The 17,755-nt window shown below is 44.6% G+C and overlaps 1 protein-coding gene across 1 annotated transcript in view; it reads right to left on the bottom strand.

Annotated features, from left to right (window-relative positions):
• Window positions 1-2,052: 2,052 nt before the first annotated feature.
• IGF2R (insulin like growth factor 2 receptor) overlaps window positions 2,053-17,755 on the bottom strand; it is a 291,000-nt gene continuing 275,297 nt past the window's right edge. Inside the window, exons 47-48 of the mRNA XM_075339578.1 lie at window positions 6,558-6,627; window positions 2,053-3,197 (exon numbers count right to left, since the gene is read on the bottom strand). Of these exons, the coding sequence (XP_075195693.1) occupies window positions 2,811-3,197; window positions 6,558-6,627 (457 nt within the window). The 3' untranslated portion in view covers window positions 2,053-2,810. The remainder of the gene's footprint in view (window positions 3,198-6,557; window positions 6,628-17,755) is intronic.

The raw sequence follows: 17,755 nt of genomic DNA on the forward strand, positions 1-17,755 counted from the left end.
CACGAATTTCATCCATGGCTCAAATTAATAACGGACATGCTCTTTTTTGGGTACATGTTGCATCCGTGAATAACATGGGTAGCACACCTAAGGAAAAAATATATGTCTGAATGAGGCTTTGGACCTATCCTGATCATTTCCCTTTAATGACAAGCTTGTTATTAGAAAATTACCTATTGTTAAACGCAGATTTTTGACATCTGTTTTTTTTTTTTTAAAAAAAAAAAAAAAAATAAAAAAAAATTCCTTCATATCTCTTATATAATCTTAATTAAAAAAAAACTAAATTAGAATCTTCCAATTTTAACACTGGCCACTGGGGCTTTTTTTAGACCCGTACGTACTTCCTATCTTTTCAGGAAGAAATTTACAGCAGTTTGCTTATCAACAGAGGAGGGATTACAATGACAGGTAACATTTCTATAAAACACTGATAACAGAGCATTCACAAAAAGTCACAGCTGATTCTGCTCCCCCTCTCATCATAATCACCTTTGCACATGTTCATTATAAACGTCAATACAAAAGATTTGATCGGAGTCTGTTTATTGTAGCTATGTACATTTGTTGTTTCTTTAAACAACGGGAAGCTGGAGTCTAAAAGAAGCCCCAGTGACCAGATTATGATATAGAAAAAAAACCTGTTAAAATTAAAAATAAAAAAAATTAGAAAAAAAATCTGATTTAAACAATAAGTCGTTTTTCGTTTTCATGAAGGAAATCTGATGTGCTGGATCCTTCTCTCTGATAACATAATTGTCAGCAGCCAATCACTTAATTATCTGGGAAATAAGCCCCTGTCAGAGGAGTTTGTCAACAGCTCATGTTTAAAATAGTCGCATTACATTATGGAATTCTCCATTAAATTCTGGATTTGAGCCTGAAAATATCATATTATTGCCCATGTTCAATGAGAGATGGTAGGAATAACTGATGCATACAGTATGGTATTTCAATACAAGACTACACTTAGCCTTACACACAAAAAAAAAACCAAAAACACAAACACAAGGTGCCTCTTTATATATTAGACTTGACTAAAGAGGGTGGGCAAAAGAACAGATAAAACAAAAAAAACAATCTGTATAGAAATCTGTAGGCAATACCTGAAAAGAAAGTGCAAAATGAGAAAAAACCCGAAACTTTAAAATGTTTTTGCAATGGGGAAAAGGAATGTTCTTTACATAGGTATTTAGCTAATAAGTATAATGAGACAGCCATGCATAAGATGTGTTGTCATTTTCTCTATTTAAGAATGTCTATAAAGGGGGAGATCCCTCATCTAAGAGAGTAACTACAAGTTTCTCCCTCTGGAGGACCCACATTTATTTCAGTGTGTAATAGGTTATTGGTACTACAGGGGTATTGAATAATTGCTCTGATCACCAGGGTCACAACTGCAGAACATTGTGTGATAACCTTATCATCCGGAGAAACATCTCAACCATAAAACATGCCTAATGTGGATATTTTCTTTAACGGTAACGTGTGCAAAATAAGGCTAATATTGGGCATTATAATTATGAACGTTCTTCTATTGGGCATTATAGCTATGAATGTTCTTCTATCGGGTATTATAGCTATGAATGTTCTTCTATTGGGCATTATAGCTATGAATGTTCTTCTATCGGGTATTATAGCTATGAATGTTCTTCTATTGGGCATTATAGCTATGAATGTTCTTCTATCGGGTATTATAGCTATGAATGTTCTTCTATTGGACATTATAGCTATGAATGTTCTTCTATTGGGCATTATAGCTATGAATGTTCTGTTGGGCATTATAGATATGAATGCTCTTCTATTGGGCATTTATGCCTATGAATGTTTTTTTATTGGTCATTATAGTTATGAACGTTCATCTATTGGCTATTATAGCTATGAATGTTCTTCTACTGGGCATTATAGTTCTGAATGCTCTTCTGTTGGGCATTAGTTTATAGTTCTGAATGGATTCATTGATTGTCATGAAAAAAAAAAAAATATATATATATATATTGTAAGTTAAAACCACAAATACAACTGTTCTTATGCCACAAACAGGCCTTATAATTCTGCTTCAAGTTTAATGATTGTTTCCGACACATTGTAATAACTTAGTTTTTCTATTGGACACCGTGCACAGGACAGCAGCAGATATGTACATATATTTATATAAGAAATACTTCTTCAGGATGGATCACTAAAACAAAAAGTGGATATTCCTAACACAATAAATCATAGTCTGAATTTAATGCAATGGTACCTGTAAATATTACCAGATAGGAGTGCATTACTTGTTCTGTCCCTTCATTATTTTAACACCCTGCCGGCAGGACTAGTATAATTGCTTCATACAGCCAACCTGAGTTGTAATTCAAGTGAATAAATAAGTCACACTTGATTTGTGTTGCCAGAGACAGAGGATCCAATAAGAAAGGAATTAGCACGTATCTTCTGACTTTCATTGATTGCGAAGAGCAATTTACGTAATACAAGAAGGTACCAGCTCCCGTAGTAAGAAAGGAAGTTACAATGATTATATCTACCATTTAGTGCAGGGATTCTTAAAACAAAATACTGCACATAAAGCTTCCTTTAAGTCTCCAGTGCAGAAATTCCATACAATTCCATCACCGCTGTAAGCCGAGAATGGAAAAAATTCCCTGTCTTCCCATGTACCAATTTTATTTCAACCTATAAAAGGTTATTAAAAAAAAAACGAAACAAAGAAAAACTTGCGCATATTTGGTTGCGGTAGCATTGTCCATTTAAACAAAAAAAAATTTTTAGGCACAATTAGGAGGAGGGGTTAATAATGCAGCATTGCACTAGACATTAAGCATGTCCTCATCACTGTCATCATGAAAGGAAGCTACAGGAAGCTTGTCCTCCTTTTTACGCTCAACAGATCTGGATTTTCCAGTCTGTTCTCGTCCTCCGTTAGCTATTCCGATCAAGTTCTCATCACTGCCAGAAGCGTACTGGCCTACAGACCGGTTAGCATTTCTCTGTTTGTTTCTCGCAGATTGTATTCGGACTTCAGGGACCGTTAAAACCTCGTCTTCACTGTCAAGATCATCAACATGCAGTGACGTAAAGGCTCCAGGTTTAACGCTCCTAACATGGCCATTTGCTTGATGTGGTTTTCCGTGGCTGACAGACACTTCCTCCATGAGCCATTCAGTTTCGTTATCCACTTCTTCTTCTGTGTTGATCTGAACAATGAAAACCAGAGAGTTACGCTAAATCACAGAAAATCACAAAAAAGTTTAGACACGGAAATTGTGGATTATAGAAATCAGAAAAAGTGTAAGTCAAGGGAGATACATAAGGCTGATCATTGTTAAACATGCAGTCAAAATACTTGAAAAATAACTTAACCCTTTTTCCCTTCACTATGGTGTCCATCATGGACAGTTATGCAAATTTGTCATTCTCTTCAATAGGGAATTTGGCTTCCCACCTGTTAAAAAATATAAGTGACCTCCAAATACTTTGCGTTCTCCAGGCTTTTAGTATCTTTGTGTAGTATGTGTATTTCCTGCCTATGTAATTAGAGCTTGGATTCTGTGTGCACTGGGGGCAACATCTCCGGATTGAGACCGGCCCAGGTGCTAATGAGCCCGAGTAGCCCTTTCATGCTTTATTAAGCAGGCTTAAACTGCACCTCCCACAAGTTAGCCTACACCAAAAGAGTTTGTCCAAACATAGAACATTTTGCACAAAGGGAAATTAACTTTGAAGGGGTATTCAGATCCCCAAGATCCTATCCCAATATGTAGTAGGTGTAATAATATGAATATTAGCAAATACATCCAAATAGAAATGTGGTATAATGACCCGCCCCAGGGCCGTGGGGTACTCGGTTCCGGGTGTTGGTTAATGGGATGTCACGGGGGCCTGTGCCCGGTTCCGTGGCCCTGGTGGTCGCTGAAAGTCAATAAATAATAAAAATTAAAAAAAAAAAATAAAAAAGAACAAAAATAAATAAATAAAAGTATTTTGTGACGCCGCCTACGGTTCCAGTATGGTTACTGGGGCTGCAGGTCAGACCTCTGGGGTGATGGTTAGGCAGCCAGTTGTTTACGCTTCCCGTAGGTGAAGCGGGGTCCCCAGGGCAGTTTTAGTAGTACACAGATATGGTGGTTTTTCTTCACAGCCTTTTCAACTGTCACTTTAGTGCAGCAGCCTATGGCTTCTCAGATGAAAGAAATAAAGTGCGTCACACCAATTCATTAACTCTGACCAGGTGTTACTTGCAGGCGTTATTAAAAATGAGTTCAGTTTCTGATGTTACAGTTTTTGGGTAATCTGGGAACAGTTCAGGATCTCTGCACGAGGTTAGTTGTGTGGCCTCCCTGCTGCGCTATGTTTCTCCTTGGTACTAGGCTGCCTGTAGCTATACCTTGTCCCTCTCTCACTGTCTTCACCTGTATGTCAGGCGGCGGGAGCTTCTCTGAGGGGCACTGCTGTACTCACTGCGGTCCCTAAGCTCTATGTAGCGGCTTTGCCTTCAGGTGCTGCTGCGGCTAGGAGATCTGCAGTCTCCCTGGCCCCCGGTCTTTATTGCTGGGCAGATTAGATCCCTCAAAATCTCGGACGCCGGTGTCCGATAATCAGTGCTGTTCCTTGGGGATGAACTGGTCAGGCTCCACCTCCCCGGTCTCTCCTCTTTTGCCTCACTCTTGATCCCTCAGGCAGTCACACAGTTACTTGTGCGGGCTAAGCACTGCCTTCTCCATTTTGATGTCTTACCTCACTCTCTGCTCGCACAGTCTCCCTTTCTCCAACAGTCAAATGTCTGTCTGACTCCGCCTCCAAACCTGGCCTTAAAGGGGACCCCACCTGAACTCGACTTGTAAAGCTCCCCCTCCAGGCTTGGAGTGGAGATGTTGTATGTGGGATTACCTGATTCGGAGATCCTTCCCTGCCCAGGTACAGGTATATTTGTGGCAACTGAACCCTGGGGTGCCACATATAATTCTTCTGATTAGCCATCTTGCTTACCTCATGTTCAGGGCATTGCAGTACCTTCGGTATCCCATGGTTATGATTATGACCAAAAGCAACTAACTACCTGACTATATGAGTATGCGTAACCATGGATACCGAAGGTCCTGCAATGCTCTGAAGATGAGGTAAGAGACATGGCTATATCATGAGAACTATACTACATTTCTAATTGGAACTATTTCAATATTCTATTATACCTTAGGATAGGATCTTGGAGATGAAAACACCCCTTTAAGTACCTTCTAAAAGACCTGACTCTCCAGCAGGAGTCTGGTCTGAAACTCTGGGTTGTGCAAACCCATCATGATGTATGGTATCCCACAGCTGTCCATGGCAGCCTTTCGTGTTAAAACATGAGATATTTCATGTTGCTTTGGAATTAAGGAGTGAAGCCTTCATAATAAAAAACAAACAACAGGTACAGAACTGTACCTGCTGGTATAATGATGTAGGCTTCACTATTTTAGTCAAACACACAAGTCTTATGTTTAGATGTTTAAAGCTGCTGCAGAACATCATACCAGGTTCCTAAAGTTCAGAAAACTCTTGCCGGAATGTTGGCTCTTTCAGCTGAAAAGGTGCTTACAGTCAATTTACCCAATTTTTTTTTTTATTAATTACCGGTATATCAAAAACAAACATTTAGGGTATGTCTAACCCTTGTTTGTTTAAAGGGAACTCCTCATCAGATTCATGCTGCCTGAAATATAGGGAGATCACTGGCTGTGCAACTGCAGTTAGGAACCTGCTACTCTGAAATTCTGCGGCAATTCAAAGAAATCATATGTTGGAAAGCCGTCCTGGGACTGTGTCTCCGAATATTCCCTGGATGGCTTCATTTAGTCTACACTATATTACAGTTGGCTGCAATTGCACAAACAGTGCCCGATTCATGCTGCCTGTGGTTCCTCTCACCATTAGACGGATGAGAGGTTACCTTTAATAAAAAAAAAAAAAAAATAATAATAATAATAATAGTAATAGGAGAACTTTGACTAAATTGCACACTACAATACAAAGGTAACTGTATTCCTACAGTGACCGTTAGATCACAGCTTTACATTTATTTCAAAACCCACTAGAGAACTTAAAACACTAATAAATAATTTTGCATCACTGTAATGGTATTGATCTGAAGAAAAAGATAAGCAGGTCAGTTTTACAAACTAGTAAAGGCCATCAAAAATGATACTGGGGGAATTGCTGAACTCCCTCCCCCCCCCATAAAGATCCAACTTATCCCACCAAAAATAAATCCTCATGTGATTATATTGAAAAATAAAATACAGCAGCTATGGCAAAAAATTAGGGATAAAAAAAAAACAACTTTTCATTGGATTTGGGAGTGAAGTGAAGAATGATGTGATTGTGGTGTACCTTTCCTTTCTCTCATAATTAGTAATTTCCAAAATAAGAGTTTTATATACTATAACCTGACAGACTTTTTTAGGCTAAATGTTAACAAATAACATGGGAGTCCTTGTGTCTTGAAGAGCAAGTACTGACATGACTCTGGCGTACATGACGTTTGTGTGAAGACTATTAGATGGCCACCATTTTACCTTGGTGTACTTGTAGGACACCGTGGAACTTCTCCGGCAGCAGTTGGTTAGCTTGTACATTACTGTTTCCCTTAAAATAAATATAAAAGTGGAACACGTCATTTATCAAATTAGGTATTAGACAAAAAAAAAACAAAACAAAAAACAACAAGCAAACCTTAGAAGAGTAAGCAACAAATCAGCAGTGAGATTAACAATTACTGGAAAACTGGTTATGTGTTGTCACAGATGAATGTTAAAGGGCACCTGTCATCATATTTCCAAGTGACTTGCTCTCCTGCTTTCTTCTAACTCCCTATTAAGCCACGTTCAGTATTTCATCAGTTTCTTTACACCAGCATTTGTAAGCCAACATCAGAAGTGGTGCCCTTGTTTTTATTGTACTTTTCCTCTGATTGTATACAGTAACTACTGGTTTTGGCTTTCAAATATGGAGGTTAAAAAAAAAAACCTGATCGATCAAATATTCAGTGTGCACGTGGCCTTACACAACACAGCCAGGTACACATTAATTAACCGTCAGAGATACCTTTTGGTTGCCTGGTCAGACAGTGGATCCTTGCCCCATGATAATCTCTGTAAAGCTCTGTGGAATAGGATCGTGCTATATAAGCCATTCATGATAAAGTTATCCGCACTTCCTAGCAGTCAGTCATACAGAAAGAACCTGCCTGCCACTTTCATCTTCTGCTATACAGACAAATGTTTGATTCAATCATTACCTAGAACTATTTGCCAAATAAACCATAGCATGTACCATAATATGCAGCGTCTTAGTCATCAAATGTGGGAAAACAACAAAGTTCAATAGCGACATTTAAGAAAGAGATAATTAAATTTCTTACAATATTAGGTATAATTTGCATCATTTGTCCTAATACAGTAGCCCCTGTATCCAGGGATCACACCAATTATCTATATAACCACGAAGAACCATTTGGGACGGTGCATTACCTTTAGAAATTCAACTTTGTAAATGATAATTTTATATTAAATTTAATAACCATGTGTGTCAATTATGGAGTCATCAAAAATATCACACTGGACATATCATTGTGCCAGAGACATAATAGTAGAAAACAACTGCTTTACCTTATGTGAAATACATAACCCAATAAAAATTATCCAAGGTGGTTAGTCTAATTAACTTGTGCTCATTCGGGTGTATATCGTGTATCTACTACAATTCCATATTCTCTGCAACCAATATATTATAGGATATTCAGCTTGGTGTATTTTACCCACGTGGTAAAATACACCAAGCTGAATAACATATAATATATAGGATTAGTGTAGTGTGCAACAAAGAAATAAAGTTTGAAAAAGTCACCCACCCTCCACCGGACGTGATCTGCCTATGGCTGGCTGTATGTGGACAGAGGCTAAAACTGCCAATTAGTGATTCTGAACAACCTCAGGCCAAGGTCGGAGCACTGGAGGTTCGGTTTGTTTGATGCCAGCGAACCATACCTCCAAAGATTGACCACTTCTAGTGAGTATAAGACAAGGGGATAACATTTAAAGCACCACTCCAGCGGTGAAATAAAAAAAAACAAAGCTGGAGTGGTGCTTTAGTAAGTAAGCTGCATGAACAGGTTTCTTCTTTTAACCACTTTAAGGTTTCCAAACCCTGAAGTAGTTACAAAAAAAAAAAAAAAGTAGCAAAAGATGGAACATGTGCAAAATAATGTCAATTTTTTTAGCACTTTTTCTGGCAGATTCCACTAGAAAAAGATGCCATATGCACATTCACTTATGTGGAATTTATATTGAGGAGCGTTGGGACCACCCTAGGGGCAATTGTAAGACCATGTCAGGGTGTGGATTCTACTAGATGCTAAAATTGTTCTGGAGAAATGTTAGCTTTTCACAGTTGCAGCAAATTAGGTGGAGTTACTGACTTGCCCGATACCAGAGATACTCTATGGCCCAGATTCATTAAAGCAATTTTTTCAGAATTCTGGCATTAACTGCTTAAAAGGTTGCAAAAATGTAGCGACCTTTGGTGTTGTCATACCAGATTCTATCAACTACACCAAAAAAAAGGCAGTGCTGGGGCAGGGTAGAGAAGTGACAACACAGCTTGTCTAATTTATGATGAGCTGGGGCATTCCATACACCAAAATCTTATTCCAATCAGAGACTGGAGTAATATTTCTAGTGAGGCGTATTATTCAGACACTCCTGATTTCTGAAGAGGTGTAAATAGTTTCATGACTCAGAATCGTCTGAATCCAGAATGCCTCCTCATCAAGATTGGAGACAAAAATAGCCAGTCTCGATGAATAGCGGCTTATATGTTATAATTCTGTGGACCGTGATAGGCATATGCAGCCCTTGTGTCACTGTGATACTGAAGGCATTCTGCCATAGAACAAAAAGCTACCAAGAAATTGCGGGGAAAAAAAAAAAAAAAAAAAAAAAAAAAAAAAAGCATTCCCCACACCAATACCCCACATTCGCCAACTTGAAGTGTCCAGACTTGACAGGAAAGATCCTTTGATTCATGCTGCTTTCACCTTTGGCAGAATTCAGACGCCTATGTATCATGGTCTGAGTGTGCACCACTATGCATGAACTACCCATGGGTCATGTGAAGCATGGCCAGTCCATAGGACACAGATGTCTGAATTCACATCAATTATGACACTTCCATCAGCATGGTGCTACAGAAATCTGGAGTCACGTGAGCAGTACTGTTCTACTATTCAGTTATCCAATTTGCACACTGCACTGGGTCTATTTTTAGGATTCCTATATATTAGGAGGATAGAGGTCTTGTTCTCTCGTGTTCACAATCCAGAAAGGAAGACATAATGGATTCAGCTCTTTTCCTTGTAGTAAATATGAGACGCTGAAATAGCCGTATTTAAATTTTTCCATAAACCAGATGCACTCAGGAATGGCCAATTCTTCACCTATCTTACTACATTCCGTGCTACATGACTCCTACATTATGCCAAATTAGAAAGATCCCAGAGGAGGTCACACATGATGCCAATAGTACCTGTCCTACACACCATATCTTCACTTCCTTACATGGGAAATACAGATGACAAGCTACCTAGCAGGTGTGACGGGGTATGCAACAGAGCAGTGAGGGACGCCAGACCAAGGAACAATCCAAAGGGCTTTATTGGAACCACAAAGAATAAGCAGCAAACATAAATATAAATCCTTCAAATCTGCAAGGAGTCCACAACAGAAAAACAAAAGATCCAGGGGCACCGCCTGGTATTCCGATGCCAGGGGAATTAGGGCAATGGTCCTTATATGAGTTCCTTGAGTCCAACAGGTGAACAACAAAATGCAATCCCACGTGGCCGCGGATCTCCAGTCTGTAACAGTCCACACACACAGACCCCAGGATCCAGCCTCAGCTATGGATCCTAGTCCTTCTCCAGCCGAGCTCCAACTAACTGAACTAACATGTTCTTCTCTCCTGGGATCAGCCCCTTAGTTGGGCATACCTCCCCCTGGCCATTTGATGCATGAATGGACTTTAGACTGCTGGCTCTGTTCTGTTTACCAAGTTGTAGATTGGAGAAGTCCCATGCTGAGAAGAACAATAGATATGCAACCCCCACCAAATCAATGACAATAGCTATTGCTGAAGCCTGAGTGCAATATGATACAGGCTGGGGGAAGGTATAGTCACTTACATCCCAAGACATAGTATTACAGCAAATACAGTGAGAAGGTAAAATACATCACATGGCATCTTATAGAAAAATATGGAATGGAGAAAACTACATACATCATGACAATTCCTTCCCCTCCCAACTTGTGTACGTACTAGGGACCTCTACAGGTCACTGGTTAAGTACACACAGGCAGAGCGTTACTTACATGTGGCTTCATGCAGCCACGAATTGGCATCGTAGCTCTCCCACATCATTGCCCAGGAGAACAGCTGCAGGCAGACCACCCATCACCCCAACCACACATCGCCTGACCCCAAAACCAAAGTTCAGATCCACAGTGGCTGTGGGAATAGTCCTCCATTGTCCACCCGCCAGTTCAATGACAATCCCAGGTCCTCTATGGATTGCCTCAGGCCGAACCACTCGGGGATCAGCCAGTGTGAGGAAAGCACCCGAGTCACAAAATCCAACAAGTCTCTGTCCATCCAGCACAACCTCCTGCAAGTGCTTACCTCGATGAGCAGAAGTCGTCATAACTGCGGGTCGCATCCCGTAAACTCCTGGTGGTGCAACATGGGGGGCTGAGTCACTAGGCCAGTCCTCACATAGCGGTGCCACATCTTCCTCCATGGCGCTGGGCTGTAAATAATTAACAATCCGATTGGGCGCAGGATCAGTCCTCATTTGAACAGCTGGGCAGGAGACTTGCCGATGCCCTGGCTGTCCACATTGATAGCATCTGAGCTGGGTCTCCCTCCATCCAAGGCGTCCTCTTGGGTAAGGGGTAGGGGAACTTGGAGGCCGGCTCCCACCTGAAGGTGCTGTAGGGGTTTGAGGATGATTCCTCCATGGGCTGGCTGGGCATGAGGCCTGCAAATGCCCGGGATGCCTACAAACATAACACCTGCGCTCTGTTACTTCCTCTCCCCGGCGTATTCCAGAAAGTGCAGTAGAAGCAACTGGAGGCACATTAACACGGGTATCAACATGTGGTGGCTTAGAGGAACGGGGAACAATCGGGACAGAATAACTGGGGGCATCCGGTGTTGTGGAGCTGTTAGGCGTCTCTCCATCCTCCAACAGAACCCTCCACTGAGGCTTGATGGTGAGAGCCTCATCAGCGAGAGCAGCAGCTTCCTCCACTGTCGCTGGTTTTCTCTCACGCACCCATTCCCGGATCTCAGCGGGGCACTGGGCAAAGAATTGTTCTTTTAGGATGACCTGCAGGAAGGTCTCCCAAGATAAGGCCTCCTCTGCCTCCAGCCAGCGATTACATATTTGTTTGAGTCTATGAGCATATATCTTAAAAGACACTTCCCCATCACAGGCTAAAGCACGGAACTGAGTCCTGTAAGTGTCTGGGGGTCACAGCATAATGTTCTAGAATAGTCTGTTTAATATCCGCATACTCACAGTTCCACCGAGGGTCCATAGCTCTATAGGCTTCAGCAGCTCCCCCCTCTAGGAGCCCAACCAGATGCCGGACACGCTCCCTGTCCGGGACTTCCATTAATCGACACTGATGCTCAAAGTCCTGGAAGAAGCCCTCAATGTCGCCTGCAGCCTCATTAAACGGCTTAAAGTCTTTGCGGGACACTTTGGGAAGTTCCCTCATGATGGGTGCTGGGGTTACAGTCTGTCTGGAACCTCTCGCGGCTTCCACAGCGAGCTGCTTATCCAGCAATGCCATCTCCTCCATCCTGCGCTCCTTCTCTTCAGCTCCACGCATGGCCTCCCTCTTATCTTCTATGGTGGCCTCATCTCCAAGCAGTGCCATCTTTTCCTCATACCACACAACCCATTGACTTTTTTGGGTATTTACCTCCAGCTCCCGTCTTTCTTCCGTTTGCTGTGAGGATCCTTCCTCCACGTCATTTTGAGAGCAGACTCCTTCTAGCGCCTCAATCAGCTGCTCCTTGGAGAGTCCTTTGAAACGAACTCCTACTTCACGGGCCTTTGATTGCAGGCTCCCCAAAGTCCAGGTCTTGTACTCTGCAGTGCTGGTTAATGATGTTGAGCCATTGTCCTCCATTCCTTCTGCTCTGATCCCACCGCTGCCAACCAGTTTGTGACGGGGTATGCAACAGAGCAGTGAGGGACGCCAGACCAAGGAACAATCCAAAGGGCTTTATTGGAACCACAAAGAATAAGCAGCAAACATAAATATAAATCCTTCAAATCTGCAAGGAGTCCACAACAGAAAAACAAAAGATCCAGGGGCACCGCCTGGTATTCCGATGCCAGGGGAATTAGGGCAATGGTCCTTATATGAGTTCCTTGAGTCCAACAGGTGAACAACAAAATGCAATCCCACGTGGCCGCGGATCTCCAGTCTGTAACAGTCCACACACACAGACCCCAGGATCCAGCCTCAGCTATGGATCCTAGTCCTTCTCCAGCCGAGCTCCAACTAACTGAACTAACATGTTCTTCTCTCCTGGGATCAGCCCCTTAGTTGGGCATACCTCCCCCTGGCCATTTGATGCATGAATGGACTTTAGACTGCTGGCTCTGTTCTGTTTACCAAGTTGTAGATTGGAGAAGTCCCATGCTGAGAAGAACAATAGATATGCAACCCCCACCAAATCAATGACAATAGCTATTGCTGAAGCCTGAGTGCAATATGATACAGGCTGGGGGAAGGTATAGTCACTTACATCCCAAGACATAGTATTACAGCAAATACAGTGAGAAGGTAAAATACATCACATGGCATCTTATACAAAAATATGGAATGGAGAAAACTACATACATCATGACAGCAGGTCTATCAAGAAAGTCTATTACTACATGGTTGGGGCCTGCACAGAATATTACGGACCACACACTACACTCCTGGTCTAAAGGGTATGTGTTCGATTTGTGAAAAACAAAAGATAGAACACGTGTGTGAATGAGGCATTGTCAATGGCACTCAAATTAGTCTTCTACTGTTATAGTCTGTGTGTTTACATGAACAACAAGCTGTGCATTAAGACATGTTAGTTGGAGCATCATTGTTGTATTAGACTGTAGTACTGTGCAATGCTTATTAGCCAGTCTATTAGTCTTTAAGTAGAGGCTCGACTAGTCTGGGATTGATAGCTCCGACTATAGCTCATTCAAAAGTCACCCAGGTCACTAAATGTTTTTCCGATTTTAGGCTCTGTGCGCACATTGCGTTTTTTTCCGCAGATTTGCCGGGGTTTTTGCTGCAGAAAAGGTGCGGTATTTGTTCCTAATTTTGCTGCAGTCCTTCCCCAGCAAAATCTATGGGAAATCCAAAATGCTGTTCGCACACTGCGTTTTTTCTCCCCTATAGGTTTCGCTGCAGATTTTCTGCAGCAAAAAAGAGAATTTTGTTTGCTTACCGTAAATTCTTTTTCTTATAGTTCCGTATTGGGAGACCCAGACCATGGGTGTTTAGCTTCTGCCTCCGGAGGACACACAAAGTACTACACTAAAAAGTGTAGCTCCTCCCTCTGAGCTTATACACCCCCTGGAGAACCAGATCTAGCCAGTTTAGTGCAAAAGCTGAAGGAGAATAGCCACCCACAAGTAAAACAGAGTAAGAACCGGAACAACCCACGACAACAGCCGGTGATAACACCGGTGATAACACACGGAACAAGAAATTGCCAACAGGCAACAGGGAGGGAGCTGGGTCTCCCAATACGGAACTATAAGAAAAAGAATTTACGGTAAGCAAACAAAATTCTCTTTTTCTTTATCGTTCCTATGGGAGACCCAGACCATGGGACGTCTCAAAGCAGTCCATGGGTGGGAAATAAACAGAAAAACTAAGAAGTAGGCGGAGCCTAACTTCACAAATGGGCGACAGCCGCCTGAAGGATGCGTCTGCCCAAGCTCGCATCTGCCGAAGCATGAGCATGCACTTGGTAGTGCTTCGAAAAGGTATGCAGGCTAGTCCAAGTGGCAGCCTGACAGACTTGCTGAGCCGTAGCCTGGTGCCTGAAAGCCCAAGAGGCACAGACAGCTCTGGTCGAATGTGCCTTGATCCCCGGCGGGGGAGGCACCTGAGTGCACTGGTAGGCGTCCGAAATGGTCGACCTAATCCAACGGGCTAAGGTCGGCTTAGAAGCAGAGAGGACCTTGCGCCGGCCTGTGGTTAGCACAAAAAGAGAAGTGCACCGCCTAAGAGCAGCGGTGCGAGACACATAGATCCGGAGAGCACGCACCAGATCCAGAGTATGCAACGCTTTTTCAAAGTGATGAACAGGAGCCGGACAAAAGGAAGGTAGGGTAATGTCCTGGTTAAGGTGGAAAGGAGAGACCACCTTAGGAAGAAAGTCCGGAGTCGGACGGAGAACCACCTTGTCTTGATGAAAAACCAAAAAAGGTGACTCCGAGGAGAGCGCAGCCAAATCAGAGACTCTCCTGAGGGAAGTTATGGCCACCAGAAAGGCCACTTTCTGTGAAAGACGAAACAAAGAAACCTCCCCAAGGGGCTCAAAGGGGGGTTTCTGCAAAACCGTGAGAACCAAATTAAGGTCCCAGGGATCTAAGGGCCGCCGGTAAGGCGGAATGATGTGAGACGCGCCTTGCATGAAGGTGCGGACCTGAGCCAGCCGAGCGAGACGCCGCTGGAACAGCACTGATAGAGCTGAGACTTGTCCCTTAAGAGAATTGAGGGACAGTCCTAGCTGCAGACCGGACTGTAGAAAGGACAGAAGGGTCAGCAAGGAGAATGGCCAAGGAGGATGGCCGGAAGAACGACACCAGGACAGGAAAATTTTCCAAGTCCTGTGATAGATCTTGGCGGAGGAAGACTTACGGGCCCGAGTCATAGTGGAGATTACTTCAGGAGGAATACCAGAAGCCGTCAAGATCCAGGACTCAAGAGCCACGCCATCAATTTGAGAGCCGCAGAATTCAGGCGGAAAAATGGACCTTGTGAGAGAAGGTCTGAACGGTCCGGGAGATGCCACGGCACCTCTACAGACAGATGGAGCAGGTCAGGGTACCAAGCTCGCATGGGCCAGTCCGGTGCAATGAGAATGACTCGACGACCCTCCATTCTGATCTTGCGCAGGACTCTGGGCAAGAGAGCTAGAGGGGGAAACACGTAGGACAGACGAAACTGGGACCAGTCTTGAACCAGAGCGTCCGCGGCGAAGGCCTGAGGATCGTGGGAGCGAGCCACGTAAACCGGAACTTTGTTGTTGTGACGGCAAGCCATTAGATCCACGTCCGGAGTGCCCCACTTGCGGCAGATTGACTGAAACACTGCCGGGATCAGGGACCACTCGCCACCGTCCACGGATTGACGGCTGAGATAATCTGCCTCCCAGTTTTCTACGCCAGGGATGTGGACTGCGGATATGGTGGACTTGGAGTCCTCCGCCCATTGAAGAATGCGTTGGACCTCCAACATTGCCAGGCGGCTGCGTGTCCCGCCTTGGTGATTGATGTAGGCAACCGCTGTCGCGTTGTCTGACTGGACTCGAATGTGCCTGCCCGCCAACAGGTGGTGAAAGGCTAGGAGAGCTAGAAGCACAGCTCTGGTTTCCAGCACATTGATTGAAAGGGCTGACTCGGACGGAGTCCAAGTGCCCTGTGCTCTGTGGTGGAGATATACTGCTCCCCAGCCGGAAAGGCTGGCATCCGTGGTGAGAATCACCCAGGACGGGGCCAGGAAGGAGCGCCCCTGGGACAGAGAGAGGGGCCGAAGCCACCACTGAAGAGAGCTCCTGGTCTGTGGTGACAGAGCCACCAACCTGTGCAAGGAGGAAGGCCGCTTGTCCCAACAGCGGAGAATTTCCAGCTGCAGGGGACGCAGATGGAACTGGGCAAAGGGAACAGCCTCCATTGACGCCACCATTTGACCCAGCACCTGCATCAAGCGCCTGAGGGAATAACGGCGGGGTCTCAGCAGAGAGCGCACCGCCAGTTGGAGGGACTGCTGTTTGACTAATGGCAACTTCACAAGTGACGGCAAAGTCTCGAACTGCATCCCTAGGTACGTGAGACTATGGGTCGGAGTCAGAGTGGATTTGGGAAGATTGACAAGCCACCCGAACTGGGCTAGAGTGGCGAGAGTGAGCGAGACACTCCGCTGACAGTCCACGCTGGATGACGCCTTGACTAGAAGGTCGTCCAGGTAAGGAATCACTGCCAACCCCTGTAGGTGCAGGACCGCAATTACTGCTGCCATGACCTTGGTGAATACCCGAGGAGCTGTGGCCAACCCGAAAGGAAGAGCCACAAATTGGAAATGATCTTCTCCGATTGCAAAACGTAGCCAACGCTGGTGAGAAACTGCAATTGGCACATGCAGATGGGCATCTCTGATGTCGATGGACGCCAGGAAATCTCCTTGGGTCATTGAGGCAATGATTGATCGCAGAGACTCCATGTGAAAGTGCCTCACCTGAACATGCTTGTTGAGAAGCTTGAGATCCAGGATGGGCCGAAAGGAACTGTCCTTTTTGGGAACTAGGAAGAGATTTGAGTAGAAACCTCTGAACCGTTCCCGAGTGGGAACTGGTACAATCACTCCGCTTGCCTGCAGGGATGCCACGGCCTGTGAGAAGGCGGCAGCCTTGGAGCAGGGGGGAGTTGAGAGAAAAAATCTGTTTGGCGGGCTGGAAGAGAATTCTATCCTGTAGCAGTGGGAGATGATATCCCTTACCCACTGATCGGAGACGTGTTGAAACCACGCGTCGCCAAAGTGGGAGAGCCTGCCACCGACTAAGGACGCTGCTGGCGCGGACAGATAGTCAAGAGGAGGCTGCCTTAGCGGTAGCACCTCCTCCGGTCTTCTGTGGACGCGCTTTTGGGTGCCAGTTGGATTTCTGGTCCTTGGCTGAGCTAGTGGACGAGGCCGAGGGCTTAGAGGACGACCAGTTGGAGGAACGAAAGGAACGAAACCTCGACTGATTCCTACCCTGGACAGGTTTCCTGGTTTTAGTTTGTGGCATGGAAGTACTCTTCCCGCCAGTAGCTTCCTTAATAATTTCATCCAGCTGTTCTCCGAACAGCGGGGACCCAGCAAAAGGGAGCCCCGCAAGGTACTTCTTTGAAGAAGCATCTGCCTTCCACTCTCGAAGCCACAAGATCCTGCGGATAGCGAGGGAATTAGCCGAAGCCACCGCAGTGCGGTGAGAAGCCTCCAGCATGGCAGACATGGCATAGGATGAAAAAGCTGAAGCTTGGGAAGTTAAGGGAACCAATTCGGGCATAGATTCCCTGGCGAGGGAATGCATCTCCTCTAGGGAAGCAGAGATGGCTTTGAGAGCCCACACTGCTGCAAAAGTCGGGGAAAACGAGGCCCCCGCCGCTTCATATACTGAGTTGGCCAGAAGGTCAATCTGGCGGTCAGTGGAATCCTTAAGGGAGGTGCCATCAGCCACCGACACAACGGTCCGGGCTGAGAGCCTAGACACCGGGGTATCTACCTTTGGGGAATGAGCCCACTCTTTGACCACCTCAGGTGGAAAGGGGAAGCGGTCATCAGAACCACGCTTTGGGAAGCGTTTGTCAGGGCAGGCCCTGGGCTTCATCACAGCGGCCTGAAAACTGGAGTGGTTAAAGAACACACTCTTTGCTCTCTTA

Source organism: Anomaloglossus baeobatrachus, chromosome 3, assembly GCF_048569485.1.
Source record: "Anomaloglossus baeobatrachus isolate aAnoBae1 chromosome 3, aAnoBae1.hap1, whole genome shotgun sequence".
NCBI lineage: Eukaryota > Metazoa > Chordata > Amphibia > Anura > Aromobatidae > Anomaloglossus > Anomaloglossus baeobatrachus.